The sequence below is a fragment of the Pagrus pagrus genome (assembly GCF_965226575.1).
Source record: "Pagrus pagrus genome assembly, chromosome: 7".
Lineage (NCBI taxonomy): Eukaryota > Metazoa > Chordata > Actinopteri > Spariformes > Sparidae > Pagrus > Pagrus pagrus.
Genome location: NC_140191.1, coordinates 10,204,558 through 10,224,186, shown reverse-complemented (window position 1 = coordinate 10,224,186; position 19,629 = coordinate 10,204,558). Strand labels below are relative to the sequence as shown.

Here is a 19,629-nt window from a genome sequence, read left to right as displayed (position 1 = left end):
TGATTATCTGGGTTCTAAATAACTTCCAGCACATCATATGGCTATATTAAGATTAAATGAGTCTTTAATTACTGTCAGTAAACCCATAACTCATAACGTGACACGTACTGGACTTTGAGCCAGCGGTGGAGACACATTTATTAAAGTTTGTACACTTGGCTCATGACAGTTTAGTGATTAGTCGTTGAGTGCGTTCACATGATCAGGACCTGTTTAGCTGACGTGAAAGGCTGCATGGCTGCGTCCAGAGCTTTGCTGTAGTCTTGGAGGCCCACTTCGGTGCAGGCGGGAGCTGTCAGCTTCCCCTGCTTGATGAGGTTGCACAGCTCATCCAGCATTACCCTAAATGCCCTTCCATCTAAGGAGAAAGTCTCATTAAATTCATAACGAAAGACTTATGTGGGTCTCTTGATGTATTAAAAGTCCATGCTGACTCACCGTTTGAGTGATCTTTCTTCCACTGTGTGACCCAAAATCCCCGAACCTTCACGTCCTTGAAAATGAGAGCGCTCTGGAGAGAACAAGTTTATCAAGTGTGTAAAGAGAAAAGCTGTCTCTGAGAAATGTTAAATTAGGAGGTTTCATCTCACCACGGGGACAGTAACTGGCTGTTTGGCCATCCCTCCATATGTCACCATAGATCCTCCAAACCTGGAAGACATGGGAATGTGCTATTTCAGTATCAGATTTCTCTTCAGTGTCAGATATTGGATCATTCAGTATCCTTACTGTAGATGACGGAGCAGTTCTGTTGCACTCTTGCCTCCAACTCCATTCAATGCTAGTTTAGGCTTTGGACAAATCTTTTTTTTTTTTGAAAGAAAAAAAGAGGAATAGTCATATTGGGATTCTTCTTATTCATTAAAGCCACATGACCATATCTCTTAACCGGTATGAGACCCACAGACCTTGAACAGTTCCTTAATCTCAGGTCGCCGCAGTGCCTCTTCTTTAATCACATGAGTTGCTCCGATGGCCTTCAGCCTATCACTGAGCTGTGTGAACTCTGGCCTTTGAAAAGAAGACACAATGAAGAAGTTCATTACAGTCATAAATTCTTGCACACAAAACTCTCTCCCCCTGTTACTTTTAGAAAAAAAAGAGCCAACTGTTACAAGTTTTGTCTTTTTATTCTAAGTCAGTTATCTACCCACAACACCCATTGAAGGGTTCACCTGTCTCTGACGACGTTGATACTGTTTATTCCCCTGGCAGCAGCAATCTGTATAACGGCCTGCCCAACTCCACTGTTGGCTGCATTCTGGATCACACTATCACCTGCAAGGACAGCAGATGGAGGGTGAATGAATGATGAAGGTTCATGTTAGTAGAGCTAACTTAGGTAGGAATACTGGATCCTTTAATCTGCATTTAGATATTTATTTTATTGGCACTTTAATTGGGTGTGTTGTCATTGCGCATTCCAGCTTGTATGGTTCTGTTGATAAGTGCAAGTTCACGCCGTAAACCTGACAAAGGCAGTGGCTTTAATTTTATTGACTGAAGTGTGTTTGTAAGTGGTCTCTTTGAAACATACCTGCTAAAAAAAAACCTTTCTAGTCTTATAAATTATTGTTTGTTACATCATTACTGAAAGTTTCTGCAACTAGGGGGGTGATGGTTTCATCAGTCTGGTTACTCAAAAAGCAATTCAACCAATATGTCCTGTCTAAAGAGGAAAAAAGGGACTCCTTCCTTGTCTCCCCCTGTATGTGTAATCCAGGGGTTTGGAGTTCTGGGAAAGGAAACTAACGTTATGACCCTGTGTGTGGAAATTATTACCTGGCTTGAGATCCTCAAAGTCAGAGAGCATCCTGAGGGCAGTGCAGGGATTCACCCCCAGTGTGGCAGCAGACAACAAGGGAATGTCATTCGGCAGCGAGATGACATCGTTCTCAGCTAGCACTGCCTCTGTCCTCCATGTTCCTGCTCACACAAAAGGCACAAACTTGATAAGATCTCATGTTGAGAGAAATAATTATGACCCTGTGGACTGATTTGTGTGATTCAAGCTGTAGTTTACCTAGACCAGCATCTTTTGGGATGACCCAGTCTCCTGTTTTGAGGGACTTCACCTGGCTGCCCAACTCGACAACCTGAGCAACTCCCTCGTTGCCCCCAACAGCTGGGAGGTCAGGCAGGAGAGCATAAGTACCTGAAAAAACACTGTCAGATAAACAACTGATCTTCATGCCTTACAAAAAAATAAATACTATGTTGGTTTTCTTGGCTATCTTTGCTCCTGTTGATTTGTGGTGTGGAGGTGACTAACACACCAAATACCTTGAATCATGTTGATGTCAGATGGGTTGATTGGAGCTGCCAGCATTTTAACCAGGATGTCGTTTGCACCTAGGGGGGGCAGATCTACATTCTCCAACCTGGCAACCAGAAAAACAAATGTTAAAATTAACTCCTCATAATTGAGGATGCTTGGCAGTTAACCAAACAAAGGCTACATTTGGAAAACCAACCAAATAGTCTACAATCTTGATACCTTTTCGCATATAATAAATACACAACTCATTGCTGCCTCTTGTGGCCGCTGGGGGGCAGTAATGAGCCAATTACGGCCTGGCGCGTCAAAATAAGGCGACGAAGAAGAAAAAAACTTAATCGTCAAGCAATAAAAAGGTGCGTTTCATGCTTTATACGTTTTTATCAAACTGCCTCTTTTAGTTTTACAAGAAAAGAAAGACTTCAAGAATGAGGACTGAGTGGTTGGGTTGGCAAACGTAGGTCCGGTCAACCTCCTTTAAAGATTAGCCTCTTCTCTTAGCCGTTAACGTGGAGACAGTACAGGAATGACACTATACGCTTTATGTTTATTTAGTCAGAGACTCTTACTGGACGACTTGAGAGGGGTCTCCGTGCTTTCTGAACCGGAGAGCTGTGCATGTCTGCGCTCGAAGTCCAGCTGAATGGCTGAAGAGGGCAACATTAGCATTAGCTCTGCGCCTTGTACATTTTGAAATGGAAGCGACTAAACTCCTTCCGCGGACCGTCTGGCCTCTTAAACAGACTGTGTGGAGTGGCAGCCACATCGCGACACCGGACTGAACTTCAAAATGTAAAAACAACACCGCTACTCGATGATATTTGTCATTTGGAGTGACAGTTGTGATAGCATTCCTCCTCCTGTGCGGCCATGTTGGATTTACCCATGAGGTTGTGTCATTGAGACATAAACAGAGAACAGCGCCCCCGGCGGATGGATACCGGAAGTCGCTGCCTTTAGCTGTAACCATGGTGACACACCGGTTAAAATCAGCATCAGGGATATTTTAGTGTCTCACTTGATTGTTTATCCTGTGTATTTAGGGATACATATTTTAAGTAATTTTTTTTAATCGATAGTCGGCTGCCTTAACAATCGATTAATCATTAATAACGTGAAATATGTTGAACATTTTTCCTTTACAAAACTGTTTTAACCACTGACATGATCTATGTTTGATGTGAAATCAGAGTCGGATACATTAGGGGCTAAAAGAACAGATCAATCAAACATAAAGTTATTGAATTTTAAATGAAATAACACAAAATAATGACTTCATTTTAATCACAAAGCTCCCGTCGGTCACTGTTCAACAACTGGCAACAAAATCCAACCAATACTGAAGCGACTAAATGGCTAAAATGTGATATCAGTTTGTGTAAAATGTCTTTTTGTATTTTTTAAATTACAAGTGACTTCTCATACCAGTATTTTGTGTTTTATTTGGATCTATTTGAAAAACAAGTATCTATAATCTCTTATTGTAAGATACTCTTTGATGTATTGTGCCCATCTCTTAAGACATTTGTAATCGGTTAAATTCTTAATGGTGTTTAATCATTAAATCAATCATACAATCATTAACATCCCTACATTTATTGCATATCCATGCACATGCATAAATGCACCCATTTTGGGCGGTTTACTTTGGGTTTCACAGGGTAACCAGGCACAGAAAAGAGGAATTGATTGTCTGTTCGGTATTTCACTTCATGTAGCCCCGCATACTATTTTGAAAGCTTGTGAACTTCTTTGTTTCTCATTCACACCAACTTTATTTCTTAGTCCTACAGAAAGCATGACCATACATGTCCTTACACATACTGTACTTCCGCTTCCCCACACTTCAGAAGTTAGTACTGTAAGTGTGATACGAGAGACTGACATATATTTTTAATCTGTTTATACCAGGAAATGTCTAAAACTAACAGAGAATGACCATCAATCTTTCTCCTAATCATGCATCTTCATAGTTGTTTGTCTTGTTTTGTTAGTCCTGAACCAAAAGATATCCAATTTACAAGGGCAGGAAATCTTTATATTTGAGAATCTGGTACTACTATATAACCGTGATACTAAAAAGTAAAATATTGATAACGTGTTAATAATGCACCTATGATAATATCGTTATAATATCTTTTGGCATTGTGCATCTCTTGTTTGAGTTTATCTGGTTGTCTTTTCACTAGTAATTGAGTAGTATATAGTAATTGTTTTTTTTGCACTTTTCTTTACAGTTATGATTACAAACTCTCTCTCCACCTCCCTAAACTTGTATTTTGAAGGTATTTTGCAAAAAAAAAGAGAAAAAACAGTCCATTAACAAAGTTAAAGATAGATTTGATTGCTAGCATTCTTTTTTCACATTTCTCTAGATATATCGTGAATTTGTCCATGATAACCATGCAGTGAAAATCTAGTATCGTGACGGTCGCGTTACACGACTACTTTTACCTCTGATACTACAGTACATCTTGCTGATACATTATGCACCTTTACTTCAGTAAGATTTTGCATGCAGTATTTTTAGTTGTAATGTTTCTTGTTCAATCTTTGTCGTGAGAGCAAGAAGACAATAAAAAGACACATGAATATTGACATATTTACTAGGAAATGGAGCAGATCTTTACATATAGAAATCACAGTAATACTTTGAAAAGCCTACATGCTGCTCATCAATGACAAACTATAGCCATTAAATCAAGATAAGATAGATCGAGATGTTTGTAGTTTTATGGCAGTCAACATTGATACATTCATCAGTAATAAATGCACATTTTTTGGAAGTAGCTCTAGCCATTTATCTGATCAGATACAACATCACAAATTTAATGGCTGATGGTCACAAACAAGATGCGTCACATAAAGCAAACTGTGATATACATAATGCTTAAATGTGCTTCAAATGTTACCCTGAGCACATAGTTTTACAGGTCTTCTCTAACCCGTCTAGCACCCGACAATCATATCACAATAACACACCACAGAATGGTCGAACAGGTTGGCTGCAATCAGAATGTCTTCCATGGACTTTAGTTTCCGAATAATACTTTGAAAACATCACCTAGTACAGCAGAATATTGCAAACACTATAATACAACACTTTTTCATTCAACCTTTACCTAAAAAGTGGGTGTCAGAATCCAGTGAAGAGTTTGAGAGAGAAAATCGATGGATTTTAAATATCGATAACAAAATCTTCAATGTTTTTCCCTTTTTAAATGGAGAAAGGAAAATGTTCAAGTCAGAAAATACAACACTGGCAATGCAATCATTGTGGTAAATTCAACATAAAAAAAAAATACACAGAAAAGTGAACCATCCTATCTAATCAGAGCACTTACTTTAACAATCTTTTCATCCTTTCATATCCTGAGTGGAATTATCAAAACAGTGTTTGCTTCTGCAACCTTTAAACTTGTATAAACACCACCGAACGGCAAAGTGTGAAACAATATTTGAGTCATCAGCGACACATTCGTTTTGTCAAAAGCATTGATAGTCTGAAACACCACGTATCGGCCATGTGTTAAGATGAGACAACCCCGGATTATATACTACTAGCCCCAGTCCCTTTTAACAATATTCTACTACGTCCCCATCTACAACGATTACAGAGGAAAAAATACAATAATAGTGGAACATTTTCTTCACATCATATATCATGGCAAGCAATGTCAAAGAGGAGAAAAAAAAAGATCATCATCACACTGGATGCATGGAAAGTTGACAAAGTATAAGATTCAAAAAGCTTGAAAATCTCAATCTTAATTGTTTCACGTCATTTGTTATCATCGCCTTTTTTTGCTTCAATCTTAGTATTTTTCTTAAAAGTAAAAAGAACAGCTGTTGCATTTTACTTTCTCCTATGCTTCACATCGTGCCGATGAGCATTCAGTCCCTCCTTTGTGTTGAATAATCACTCCTCGACTCCTTCAAATCAATCTGAAGTATTCCCTGAGTTTTCAGATTGGCATTTCCTGAGATGAGCCTAAGAGTGGAGGTATTTTTTTTTCCGACCAGCAACTGACTGTGTGGTATATGAAAATGTAAAAAAAAAAATATATAATATAAAATATGGAACATATATTCAAAAGAGATTAAACTGAATATATAAAAAAAATTAATGCATCTTACACATGATTAGTGCAGAGTAACATTGCATTGGTTTTGGCATAGATAAGAATAACAAAAGAATTTTTAAAAAAAATCATACAAGGCAAAGAAAATAAAAACAAACTCACAGTTTTCGTCAGTCCTCATAATACTATGTACCTGTACAGTATGTGCTGTATATTGTTACTCTTGGGTTGCAATCTATACTGTATTCGTACTGCATTGAATTAAAAAGGACAATGACTGATTTATCGAGCACATATGTACAAAGTAATACAAGTACCTTGATGGTGAAAATGGGTTACCCAAATATATTCTCATGTCATATGGAGTTTTGAGTGACATTTGGCAGTTTTTTGATGTCTACCGTTGATTGCTGAGAGGCTTCAGCAGGAGCAGAAAGAGGAAGCGGCAGCACTCTTGGATGAAAATAAATTAGTAAGATTTTTTTTTTTAAAAAAGGCTTTAGAATAATTTTACATATATATTAATTGGCTGAAAAAGTCTTCTCAGCTTCTCCTGTAAAACGGGAGTAAAATGCTGATTAGCTAGCTAGCTCTACATGCTCCTCCGTGCAGGCTTGGTGTTCCTGAACTATCACCCTACAGAGGGTCATAGGGAGGTTATGTCTTAAATAACTACCTAGAAATGGATCACACTGGATATAAACAAAAACACCAGCCCTTCCCACCGGCAACATCATAGTTGATTCTGCCTCATTTTATTCAAGTATCAAGAGGAGAGCTAGCTGGACTCAACTCAGTCCAGGTCAAGTATCTTATTAGAGGTGATGATGTACATTGTATTGGGTTTTGTATCACGTTGGTTGGAATTCTATCAAATCCAAGTTGAGGTAATTATAAAGCAGCAGCATTTCACACAGAAGTCAATAAAATGAGAATATACTGTCAATGGAAAGTTGACCGGCCTCACGCTTCATCTGCCAGAGAGGTCAAAGAGTAACTTAAGGCCCCATTCAGATCAAATCAGGTGAACACAGTCTCACTGTACGGCAGACAATCACATAAACTGGCGATCAGACTGGCTGGTCAACAGTATTGCTGTTCAAGCCACTTACACTTTCTTTATAAAACCAGTTGTGTAGGCCAAAAAAAAGACACCTGAACAAAGATTCAGAGGTCCACTGAATTGCTCAATTGTAATGTTTGGTGCCTGAAACATTGCCACGGTGGAAGAGTTGTTTCCACTAATGTCGATGACACTCTTCCAATTGTGTCCTCACAACCCGAGGCTAACGGCCGTGACACCTGATTTGGTCTGAATGAGGTCTTCTTTAGCACCAGACTGGAAAGCAGTGTTTTGCTGCCCTCTCCAGGTTCAGCCTTCTGCTACAATCATTCAAGTTATCTGGCTTTTCCCGCCAAATAGTGGTGACAACATGTTTTCCGGCACAACAGACCACGCCTGACCACATCCAGCTGTGATGCTGGTTAAATGGTGATGCTGTGGAAATACTGTAGTGCAAAAAGGATTTGATTTAATCCCAATTCAAATCACAATCTCCATAGCTGTATTCTGAGAACATTTGGTTTACCATCAGCGGTTAGAATGATGGTTTACGTATCAGACCAAATATGCACCGATGAGGTAGACAGCCAGCAAAACGCTGGATGAAAATAATGAAATGACAAAAAATAACTCTGACCAAAAGCTGGAAATCACTTCTGGTCCGACATTCATTTGGCCCCAGGATTACTGGATGGTCAACTGCAATATTGGCAGATGCCAATACATTGCCTATAGCTAGACCCTAAAACCCGTCCCATGTGTTTTCCCTCCCATTCCCCCATGCCATATGCAAACTAACATTCATTACAGAGGTACCAACTGTCACGTCTCTGCCTTGTCGGATAGTGAGGTGTAACAGTCAGGAAGGAGACTAAATGGTAAGGCAGCGAAAGTGTAGTTCTATACTAAACGCACTGAGTATTAAGCAAAAACGCCAGAGGTATACCGCCCACAAGAGGCAAAGTATCACATGAAACGAAAAAACACAGATCCTACAAAAACTCATCAAGATAATCCGTTATATGGCATTGCTCACTACAATCTCATATCCCTGAAAGAACAGCAGTGATTCAAACATTTAAAAAGCGTCCTGAGTGCAATAATACAGCAGTATTCCTGAGTGTTACACCAAATGAAAACAAACAAAAAAAAAACTTCAGCAACATTCTTCATAAGCAATTATTTTTGAACCTGAGGTAGTTCCAAAAGCAGCTTCAACAGGTGGAAGGGGCTCGTGCGTCCCATCTCTCCATCAAAGCAGTGTGATTGGCCTCTGTGCTTCCCCGGCGTCAGTGTTGCCCGATTTCTCGTTTAATCAGAGGTCTCGGGAGGCGGTGCCGAGTGGCTGTGCTCCTCCTCGTCTCCTTTCGAGGGGGACGGTTTTCCCTGAGAACCCGGCGAGGACTGTTGTGCTTTGATTGGGCAGTTGGCAACCATGTGGTCGATGCTCTGGCAGAAATGGCACTTCTTGGGCTGGGGTGGTAATTTGCACTCCTTGGCGTGGTGGTCCAGGCCTCCGCAGTTGTAGCACCTACGAGAGCAGAGAACATTCAGTCAGATGGGACTTAAAAACCTTTTTTTCAAATGACTTCTTTTGCCCAGCAAATAGTCCAAAATGCAAAAACTCTTCATTTATTGTCATAAATGGCAAAGAAAAGCAGCAAATCCTCACATTTAAGAAGCTGTTAGAGGCAAATGTTTGCTGTATTTACTAGAAAAATAACTGATATGATTAATCGATCACCAAAATAGTTGGTGATTAATTTTCTTTTGATCAACCATTCGATTAATCGACTTATCGTTGCAGTTCTAGTGGTGAGAGTGAAACAAAGAGTCAAGTTGAAAGCCACAAAGCCAAAACAAAGAGCTGAAAGATGCTAAAAAAGCTCAATAGAGAGAAACTGGAAATGGCTCTATGTGGCTCATACAAGTGACCCCCTTTAGCCTACATAGAAGTTGCCATCTGATCTGTAGTTAAGAATAAAACATTGATTAGCTGCTTTAAAGATCCCCTCCAGAAATATTTGAAGTCAAAGAAAGAAAAATGTATCGTTCTTCATAGAAACCTTCTCTTCCTAAACTACAACTACTGCAGTAACGACAGAGAAACCTTCCTCGTTCAGCAGATGATGGTAAAAACAGCCTTCTGGTGACAACTATCCAAAAGAAGCACATTTTTATGTTGCTGAGGGATCTTTAAGTTGCGTCTGTTTGCCACTAGATGGCCACATTTCACCTGGAATGCCTTCAGTTTACCTTTGGTCATAAATCTAGCAAGGGCATTCCAGGTCACACACCAACCACGTGGCTCTCCGGACGAACACACTAGGTCGAAACATCTCAGAACATACTATGCTTCTTAGACGGTCAAAAACTTAACCTTTACCTTTGCACAAGTAGGACTTTTTGTAAGGTATAGTGGACTACAGAATTGCAAGAATGAAGTTGCAGGGCTCCTATTTTTCCATGGATCTTGTATTGTTATGGTTATCATGGCTCTAGGGGTGAGCAATCTGGCCAAAAAATGATATCACAATTTATATAATTGCATTTACAATATAAGTTGCAACCTTTTCTCTCAATTATGAAATGCCCTGTCAGCTATTGCCAGATTTGAAATGGCAAACGTTATCACTCCATTTGTACCATTAAAAATCTTCAGATCACCCACTCGCTACGACTCATATTATCTCTAGATATCGTGAACAGCTTGTCAGTTTGTCACTGCCAAAAACTTCCCGTTGCACTCTTTTGTATCACAGTAAAACATCCCTTTCATTGCCATTGAACTTTAGAAATGCACACCATGAGGGGTCAGCGGGAGCCATCAAGGGGTGCCATCGGCCACCTCTGTTCGGACATCAGCTATAGAATGGCCACGCGTGCAGGGGCGTTAGACAGATGGGTGGTGGGCGTGGGGCGGTCAGCCTGTGCCACTGCGGACCCGCTGCCACCATTGTGGCAGCAGATGAGGTTTGAACAGGGCGGCTGCCCAGGGGTCAGTTTGGCTTTGTGGCCGTGGCCGTTGGGGTGGTGTCAAGGTCTATACCGTCACATCACAGAAGCTCCCTACATCAGCATCCATCAGGAGGGAAAGGGAAGTGGTCCCTTTGTCTAAAAAAGCTGCAGTAATGACCTCTGAACCCTGCCCCCCTCCTCCTCACTTCTCTAACCCCCAATCCCATCCCAGCCCCCAACCTTTCTTGCATTTACTCATACACTGTTGCTATGACAACAGTGACCTTTCACCCCCTTGCCCGGGCTCTTACATCTGTTATCAATTAAATGGACAGAAGCTTTTTCCCCACCCTCAGTCATACACACACACACACACACACACACACACACACACACACACACACACACACACACACACACACACACACACACACACACACACACACACACACACACACACAAGATGGTGGTCTATAAATTGAAGACTGAAACTAACAACTGGAATGAAACTCCTCACTCCTGTCTTAAAGATATCTGACTATTGGTTATAAAAGCTGATCAATCAATCATGCGCGAAACCAATGAATCGCCATCCAGTGTTGCATAATGAAATACGCTTGAGGGGAACGATATCTTATCAATGGATCAGTGTGGCCTAGGGAGAGTTATTGAACCACAGCGGGCCTCCCAGGACTCTTTGAGGCGGTAATGATCTCTGTTCTCACACTGACTACTCTCTGGCTCTAATCACAACTGACAGGAGGGTGAAGTTGATACACCTCTAACCCTGTGCTATATTGCTATCCAAAGAATTACCAAAAAAAAAAAAAAATCGAGGCCCCCTAGGTTTTGTTTTATCCAGTTTGAGGGAGGGACATCGGTCCTTTGCATGAAACTCTCCAATCCTCTGAAGAGATGTTTCATGAGTAATAAGATGTATTTGCAGATCGATCACTAAGTTTTTGCTTTTTGTTAATAACTCCAGGAAGTACTTTTCAAAGGATTATATACAGGTTCAGATTGCTTTTGCAGTAGTATGTCACGCTCAAGGCTGCTCCGATCACTTACAGTTGGCTACATTTGTAATCATAAACAGAGCTAGAATTACCTATAAACTCATTCACATTGCGATTTCTGCAGTTATTAGTTTGGCTTTGGAGGTACATATTACATTGGTAGATGAGGTTTAGGAAGAGAGAGTCAGTGGGTGTGAATTCACTAGGGGCCAGCAGATTTAAACAGTTATTGATCCAGGTCACACGTCAAGCCTGCTGGTGTGACCCTTGCTAGTGCTTGAGGTGGGGGTTGGGGTCGAGGAAGAGGAAGGAAAATGGGGAGCAACTAAACATCATTGTTTATCCGTTCCAAACTGGACACAACCTTGATGGTTTGTGGACTACTGAAAATAAAGCTTCTGGGCACCTAAATATAAAAGGGTGCATAATTTGCCACTATTCAATGAAAACCAATGATCTCTGAAAACACCTATTGTTTTATTCAAAGTTGATCTTTGATTGATGCAGGGTTTTAATGGTAAAGTGACGATGTACGAGTTGCGACATCTACTTCAAGTCTTTTGATCTAAAGCCATGTCTTTCAAAAGGATGCTTTGTGTGGGATCTTCTCAGCATATTTTAGTCTGTGAAATTAGAGAACGCTGTCTGGTATCTGGTATATTTGAGTTGGCATCCGATGGGTTCGTACAGATTTTAAAAGAGTAAAACTCAAGCGCATTTCAAGCACTTTCAAGGTACCTAAGCCAAATTTTCCTGACTCTCGAAGCATTTATCATCACATCTGGTTGATACTATGAATGCCATTGCAGAAAACAAAGTTTAAAGAATTATTTTATATACAGAACGATCAATGTGTATTGTCACTTTGTCCACCAGGTGTTCATATTTTGATTTTATGTTTTGTCAATCTAGCTCCGGTTTGCTTCGCTCCACATCCTGTGTGAGCACCAGGAGACATTCAAATATGAAGACCGAAACACTTTATATTAAATATTGAAGGATTTTTTGGTTTACATGATCAGCTGTGTCACCAGTCACCATTTTCAAGAAGTATATTGGAATTCAAGCATATTCCTAACTTTAAAATTGAGCATTATCCAAACTTTCAAGACTTTGTACAAACTCTGAACATAGCACAATGAAACACTGCACTATACTCATTTCCACAGTTTGCTTGACACCAATATACCACTTATACGTCTTTACTGTTGTTTCACCGCCCACCCTGCTTACCTATCTCCCTTTGAACGTCGCTTCTGGACCTTCTTGCCTTTGGGTCTCCTTTCACTGCCCACACAGTGGACGCCATCAGGTCCGGTAACTCTCTGCGACTCCAGGCCCTTCGATGACTTCTTGTAGGTAAACTCAACCGCCTCACCCTCCTTCAGGCTGCGGAAGCCATCCATGTGCAACTTGCTCTGAAAGGCAACATAGGGAGAGGGTTCAGCGTCAAAATTACTGTTTGGAGTTTGGGGAACTCCGGTTTTAACCTGACTTAAGGCCTAATAAGTAAGACAGGAAGACTCAAACCACAAAGGGGATCAATGAATGTTTTCTTTTACCCATCACAGACAGACAGCAGATAATTATTAGCAGGATATCTGTAATGATAATTAGATTTGTCAAAACCTGCCATATTACACGACCAGTTAGCAAATCGCCTCCACATTGAGCTTGTGGATACTTTGACCCTCGAGAACAACCCCCCCTCTATTCTTCACCGCTTGATACCATCAGAGCCTGATAGCTCTTATCAGGTATGTGGAATTTTAAGGTGATCATTATGTCTCACCTGATAAACAAACAAGCTCTACAAAGCTTGCTGTTCCCACTCTACCCATCAGTCAGCACACATACTGCCCTGCATAAAAGGCACTAATGCCGTAAGGCTGCTTTGTCTTTTTTTTGCTGTGTTTGAGTGGTAAATCTGACGAGGATAACCTTCAACCCATCCCCCCCTCCGGAGGAACAGCATTCCACACTGCTGCCCCCACCCCATCCCCTCTTCCCACCCACATCACAAAGCTCCACTAACACACTGACCACCACCACTAACCCTAAACTGCAGGATGCAGGGGTTAGTACTACGGTTGGGGGTGGGGTGAGAAGGCAGCGTGGCTTCTCTGGGAGGTTGGGGGGTCAGGGTGACATTCCTTGGATAGTTGTTTGGCAGAAAGACGTGGAAGATAAAAGTTGAGGTAAAGCGCTAATGATTGATATCTCCCTTTGATTCCAGTGTCTGCATACATGACATCTGTTTTTTGTGAAAGAAACATGATGGTTTCATTTTGTGGTGTGGTGGACGAACGGAAACATTTACGCGGTGCGTTAGCTTAATTAATCAACAGAGGAGGAACAATTGATCTGGAGGTTCGAATATGCTCAGAGTAAACACTTCTCAACCGCATTTTTAGCTCCTGGACATGATCTTTATGGAGGCTCTTCTTTATACTGGCGTCTTACCAGAAACATTTCCGTTTCTGGGAAAGACAGGTGAAGGAAGGGAAGGTGTGGTGCGGTTTTGAGGATAAAACCTAGTGATTGGCTAACACAACATGGGAACCCCCTTTCTAAAATTCCCTTGGTGCGACCGTGTGATTAACTTATCACAACTATAGCAGACTGCTGGCTTAGGAAGACGGATCCGTCATGTAGCAGGTTTGTTTTGATAGACATTAATCCTGTTCCTTTTTCTTTCATTTTTTCCCATTTATCTTCTAATTATGAACAACAGTCTGCGCTCCGCGTTTGCCAAAACCACCAGGTATCTCACTGAGCTTCTCAAAGCAAAGTCTGGGGTCTGCTTGAAAACAAAATCCGACAGGAGACTCCCTCATGATAGGTTATCATTTAAAAGATACAGGTAGTAATTCTCAAAGACGCAGCTTTGGATCAATCAACCAAAAAGGAAGGACAGTTAAGCCCTCAAAATGTACGTTGGACGCATTATTAAAACAGCCAGTAGTACCAGTGAGATGCACACTAGCAACGCTTTCTGCAATGAAAACAAAAACAAACAAAAGGCCCCATCTTCTCTAATCCTGCCACGTTGAGCATCTGCCGCAAACTCCTGAGCAGCAACGACACACGACTGGTGAGCCATGACATTTGAGTGGCAACATGGACGTCCGCAGAGCCCCAATCCCATCAGGCCTCTCTGCCCTGGTGACCGTTAACCCACTTCCTCTCCCATGTGTGACCTTCCCCACCCCCATAACGGACCATCAGCAGCCACATGCCCCACATCAGGTTATCCACACACGTTCGCACTCTCTCTCACGTATACACAAACACAGGTACAGACCCGGGTGGGGCCTTTCACTTCAAGGACCTGATGTTGAGGGGTCATTAGTGTGGTCTACTGTAAACTCTGTCCAGAATGTGTCTGGAAGCCGTGTGAGGCAGAGAAAGACATCAGAGCAGCGAGGGACAATAGCGGGACTGCTGCTGAGACAAAGAGGGGCTTGGTCACGGCCGAGGGGTGCTTCATTCGGATGTATGGCTCTATTGTCCACCTGCACAAAGGCCAGAGGACCCTGGGAGTTAATTTTCCTTGACACGCGGCCACTAATTTTAGGGTTGAGGCCCTTTACGTTGCCATAACCCCTACGCATCCATCATTGACACGCGTGTGTCTACCTTTTATAGGGACAGAGGGGGAAATAAGTCATTGGCTACGCATTTCTTGTGGATTAAATGAGAGTATGATGTGAGAGTTGCAGCTATTTTCTCTCTTAGTTTGACCTGGCACCAGGGGTTGAACGCTGGATTTAGGGCTACACCTCGCGATTACTTTCATTGCCGATTAACCTTGATTGATCAATTAGTTGTTTGGCGTATAAAATGTCAGAAAATGGTGATCGGTGTCTCCTGAAGCCGAAAAGGATGTCTTCAAATGTCTTGTTTAAGATATTCAGTTTACTGTCATGGAGGAGTTAAGAAACCAGAAAATATTCACATTTAAGAAGCTGGAATATTGATTTTTGTCCTTTAAAAAATGGCAAACTGATTAATCGACTATCAAAATAGATGGTGATTCATTTAATAGATGATAAACTAATCCATTAAAACTTGCAGCTCTGACTGGATTGGACTTTTTAAGCCTCGTATAATGAAAGTTTGCCTTATCATATTTATTTTTTACTCCTTGTGTTGGAACACCAAACTGTAGACTTTCTGTCTCCAGTTGAACTCATTTTCTGGTTTCCAATATGATTAGTCGGCGACTAACTTCCTGTGTATAGTCAAACAACATTTCGGTTACAACGGCTGCTCGGAACAAAGGCATCTCCCCATTTGCACCATCATAACCAGAAAGAAAACAACCGAAAGACAGAAATGAGTAAGAGCTGCTGCTCGAGCGAGTTCAACCAAGTGTGGAAGCTTTTAAGAATGAAATGTGGACAATAGACCTGACTTCATGGATGTATTGCTGGCAAACAAAGTTAAATCTGAGTGGTGGCACGGTTTGGACAAGGAAATTCACCTAACACAAGCCCCTTTCCTCTTCAAAGCCAGTGTAACACAGCGCCCCACGCACGCACAGAGGGGGTTGAGCAGACAGCTAAGAGCCTTTAATCACTTTATGACAGGAACCTTGAGGTGAATGAGCAGCGAGTGGGGACTCCTCTCATTCACATGCTAAGTCTTTATCTTATCAGACAGCAATGGAGGCGCTCACTCACATGAGAAGTAGGAGGGAAATGCTACCCCCACCCCCCACTGTACCTCCCACCTCACCACCACCACCACCAGTTGTATATGCGAAGGTGTATGAAGGTTTTGGTGTGTGAGAAAAAGTAAAAGATTATCAGGCAGCAGGAAGTATGACCACATTAACCATCCTCAGAGTAAAACACCCTAGGTAATCTCATGTAAATATGTCAAGTAATGTGGTTTCAAAGGCACAAAAATATGATTTTTTCATGTAATTAGGGAGTTTTAAAGCATATTTTAACCTTAACAAAAGATTTTAATAATTATTAAGGTCAGCCAAAACCATTTGAATCATTTTTAAAAGCTTTTCTTTTGCCAAGTGAACTAAATATCTCTTCAAATGCTTCAGAAGAGGATCAATTACTCCTTCTCTGCTTCTCAAACAAACCTATGATTTCACACTATGATTTATCCTGATCTTAAACGCACTCTCATATCTCCATCACATATCAGTGTGCATCTGAGCACCACCACCACGAGGGAGCCCCGCAGCTCTCCTCTGGCTGCAACACGTGTTCCCCCTGAGGGAGAAACACCCACCACACTGCGAAAAAAAGCACCCAACCTGGATCAGTTCACACACATCACATTTTTTAATCTTCATTTCATGCCAAAATGGCTGCTAGTGGTGGGTTGCTTATGTAGTTTTTAACGCACATTGCATTTTTTGTTTATTTGATAAGGTTAATGAGTCATTCATGCCTAGTTTCGAAGACTCGGAGGGGGGGAAAAAACCCTAAATTAATTAAGCTGTATTGGAAACAGGTGGGCTGATCTACCTCCTGCCTGCTGGTAAGAAAGCACACCCTACATTTTCAGACTTCATGACACTTTTGCAAGTTATTCAGGGTTTTTCAAGAGTGGATCAAGACTTCGGGGCAGAAAGCAGTCCTACCTGATGGACAAACACATCAACCGGTTCCTCCAGTGGCACTCCCTCTCGGTTGGTCATGGACAGGAACCCGAAGCCCATGCGGACGTTGAACCATTTACACATGCCGCCCCCGCGGAAAGCCTGTGAGTCCTCCTCGGTGCTCGGTCCCTCATCCTCATCGGTCTTACACACTCCTGCACAAAGAAAAAGTGACCGCAATTACAAAACCAAATAAAACATGTTTGTACTTCTGCAAACACGGACGATGACGTTTTAAAAAAAACAAAAACCAAACGTATCCAAAAATGTGCGTAATTTCAACTTGGTTTATAAACTTTCTCCTCTTTTCTCTCGCGTTGCTGCGTCACCAATCAATATGGATCAATGAGAGGAACACAGCAGCAACAAGATGAGGCTGTTCTGCTTAATTTGAGATAAAATCATAATACATTTCTTTTTTAAAAAGCAAAACAACCAAACACAGTGCCGTCTTTCCTTTGCGTAAAATCTTGCCGGTTGCACGGTGTCAGGATAGTTAAAGAGCGATTAATGCGTTGGTGCACACACGGATCACGTGTGTGAACAATGCCTTCTTAAAATGCTCCCATATAATCAGATAGACACTCCATCACAAGACAACTTAATTAACTCGTTTTAAAAGAAAAAAGAAAAAGTCAGTTTCATCTTGTTTTTGTTACTCCACCTGGGAATTCCTGGTTTGAAACGGAGCCCATGTCTTCACTTGCGCCTTGAGTCAAAATCAGCACCCAAGCTACAGTATCCTCTTTTTCTTTCTTTCTTTCTTTTTTTTTTTTTTTTGTTGTTGCCCTCAAGCTGGGTAATCCTCACAGATCGCCACTTTCATGCAAAATGCAGTGAAAAGCAGAAACTGCGCAGCGAGAGGGAAAGCGGGAGAGGGGAGGTAAACAAAAGGGGGCTGGCAACCTATTCCCCCTAAACAATGAGGGGGTGAGGGGGGGTGGGGGTCACAGGGAAGATTTTTTTTTTCTTACTGAAGAATCCCCCCCTCTTTTAAAAAAAAAAAAACCCTAAAAACAATACAGCCCCTCCAGAAACCACTCCAACCACTCCCAGAGATAACTTCCACAAAAGCTCCCAACATACCTTCTGCCATGTTTGAGGGCCAGTTTGCTCCCAGTGTTCACTGCTGCTGCTGCCGTGTCCTTCTGCCTCTGTCCTGCGGTGGTCAGCTCTGTTGGTCAATACAAATGACCAATTTCTCATCCTCCTCTCAACGAAACCCCCCACACGCTTCGGTCACGTCCACGTGATTCACAATTATATTCCCCAAGGTATAGATTGCATATTGTGTGATGGAAGGGCCCAAATGTGATGTGGGGAAGAGACCCAATCGGATTGAACCAAAAAAAAAAAAAATCTTGCATTTCCACCCAGAATCCTCTGATTTCAGACGTTTGCAGCACTAATAAGGTGTTTTATTTGCACTTATTCTGCATTAAACACAATAAACTGCCTTTATTCAGACATTTCTCAAACGACCTTTCAAAATAAGGGTTTGATTTTTGACACTAAAATGAGATTAAATTGGATAAAATGTTGTTGCACCACATGAACTGAAGGTGGGGGTGACGCCAGGGAGGAGAACAGCCTTGTTGAGCCTGTAGTGTCTGTTTTAAAACATTCATTTTAACTTAATGTGGGTTTGATTCGTGGTATTGTAAATCATGTATATATCTGACTAAATCAAAGCCAACTGTTACATTAATGTCTTCTCCTTTTTTCATCATGTGTGCAGTCGTTTTCTTGGTGAAGCCTTGTGGAGGTAAATCCAGCTGAAACATGGAGGGGGGAAGTAGCCAAACTCAGCCAAACCATCGAGGTGGAGACTTTAAAAACCATTGAAGCAAAAACGAAAGCGGACTTGAACTAAACAAAAGGACACAGATCTGATTTTAAACAACAGCCAGTGCGAGATGGCAGCATGAAAACAAGCCAAGCCGGTCAAACGAACCGATGGATCGATAGTGATTGATTACATCACGTTAAGATGTTGACTCGTGTCCTTGTGGAGTGATAGATGAAACAACGACGGAGGGAAGTGATTTAACCGAGCTGAGAGCAGGAGAAATATTATTATTATTATTATTATTATTATTATTATTATTATTATTTATTAATCAAGGACGCATTAAACATATAGAACCTAATGTGAATGTGATGCACTTTAGCTGATATTAAAGAATTAGAATAATGAAAAAAAGATATAAAATTATATATAAAAAGGTAAAAAAATATATATATTCGTTCTGACGTTACATTTGTTATATTTATCTTTGAAAGAAACGTTTAGCTTAATTTTCAACCTGAGGAGTTTAATTACACACATTTATCTGTGGAGAGTAAATTGAACGTTCCCGTAACTATTACGTATTTATTTATTTTCTACTTAATTTATTATTATTTATTTATTTTTGGATGAGTGGAAACACAGCTCCACCTCTGTATGTAGGCTCTGTCCCGCCTGATGGATGTTTCAGAGGTGACTTGTCGATTTCATCACAACTACCACACCGACCCCTTGTGGACCCGCAAAACACGCAAAACATTACATAACTGGCAGCGTTTAAATCCCCAGAATAAATACACATAACAGCGCAAAT

The 19,629-nt window shown here is 41.2% G+C and overlaps 3 protein-coding genes across 4 annotated transcripts in view; 1 reads left to right on the top strand and 2 right to left on the bottom strand.

Moving 5' to 3' along the window:
- Window positions 1-108: 108 nt before the first annotated feature.
- mecr (mitochondrial trans-2-enoyl-CoA reductase) lies at window positions 109-3,216 on the bottom strand. Its single transcript, XM_084358066.1, has 10 exons — window positions 2,848-3,216; window positions 2,284-2,381; window positions 2,024-2,155; window positions 1,783-1,926; window positions 1,176-1,278; window positions 909-1,011; window positions 730-803; window positions 591-651; window positions 439-511; window positions 109-358 (listed from the first exon to the last, which is right to left on the bottom strand). The coding sequence occupies exons 1-10, from the start codon at window positions 3,042-3,044 to the stop codon at window positions 195-197; spliced, it is 1,149 nt and encodes a 382-aa protein (XP_084214192.1). The 5' UTR covers window positions 3,045-3,216; the 3' UTR covers window positions 109-194.
- A 1,650-nt stretch (window positions 3,217-4,866) lies between these two features.
- On the bottom strand, window positions 4,867-18,211 carry lin28aa (lin-28 homolog Aa). 2 transcript variants are annotated; one of them, XM_084358069.1, is made up of 4 exons: window positions 18,113-18,211; window positions 17,009-17,181; window positions 12,631-12,815; window positions 4,867-8,954 (listed from the first exon to the last, which is right to left on the bottom strand). In XM_084358069.1, the coding sequence occupies exons 1-4, from the start codon at window positions 18,120-18,122 to the stop codon at window positions 8,735-8,737; spliced, it is 588 nt and encodes a 195-aa protein (XP_084214195.1). In that variant the 5' UTR covers window positions 18,123-18,211; the 3' UTR covers window positions 4,867-8,734. The 2 variants fall into 2 exon arrangements, with proteins under 2 accessions (XP_084214195.1, XP_084214194.1); XM_084358068.1 differs by lacking the exon at window positions 18,113-18,211 and adding an exon at window positions 17,691-17,886.
- The window catches only part of LOC311260351 (glycoprotein endo-alpha-1,2-mannosidase-like protein), a 21,844-nt gene continuing 19,276 nt past the window's right edge, over window positions 17,062-19,629 (top strand). Inside the window, exon 1 of the mRNA XM_084358065.1 lies at window positions 17,062-17,130. The gene's annotated coding sequence lies outside the window, so the exon portion shown is untranslated. The remainder of the gene's footprint in view (window positions 17,131-19,629) is intronic.

Coding starts and splice junctions, on each gene's coding strand:
- lin28aa (XM_084358068.1), bottom strand. CDS start 17,721: ATGGGCTCCGTTTCAAACCAGGAATTCCCAG. Junction 17,182..17,690: donor TTCAAACCAGGAATTCCCAG/GTGGAGTAACAA, acceptor TTCTTTGTGCAG/GAGTGTGTAAGACCGATGAG. Junction 8,955..12,630: donor CGACGTTCAAAGGGAGATAG/GTAAGCAGGGTG, acceptor CTGCTCTCGTAG/GTGCTACAACTGCGGAGGCC.
- mecr (XM_084358066.1), bottom strand. CDS start 3,044: ATGTGGCTGCCACTCCACACAGTCTGTTTAAGAGGCCAGACGGTCCGC. Junction 2,156..2,283: donor TGACATCAACATGATTCAAG/GTATTTGGTGTG, acceptor GTGTTTTTTCAG/GTACTTATGCTCTCCTGCCT. Junction 359..438: donor GAAGAAAGATCACTCAAACG/GTGAGTCAGCAT, acceptor CTTTCTCCTTAG/ATGGAAGGGCATTTAGGGTA.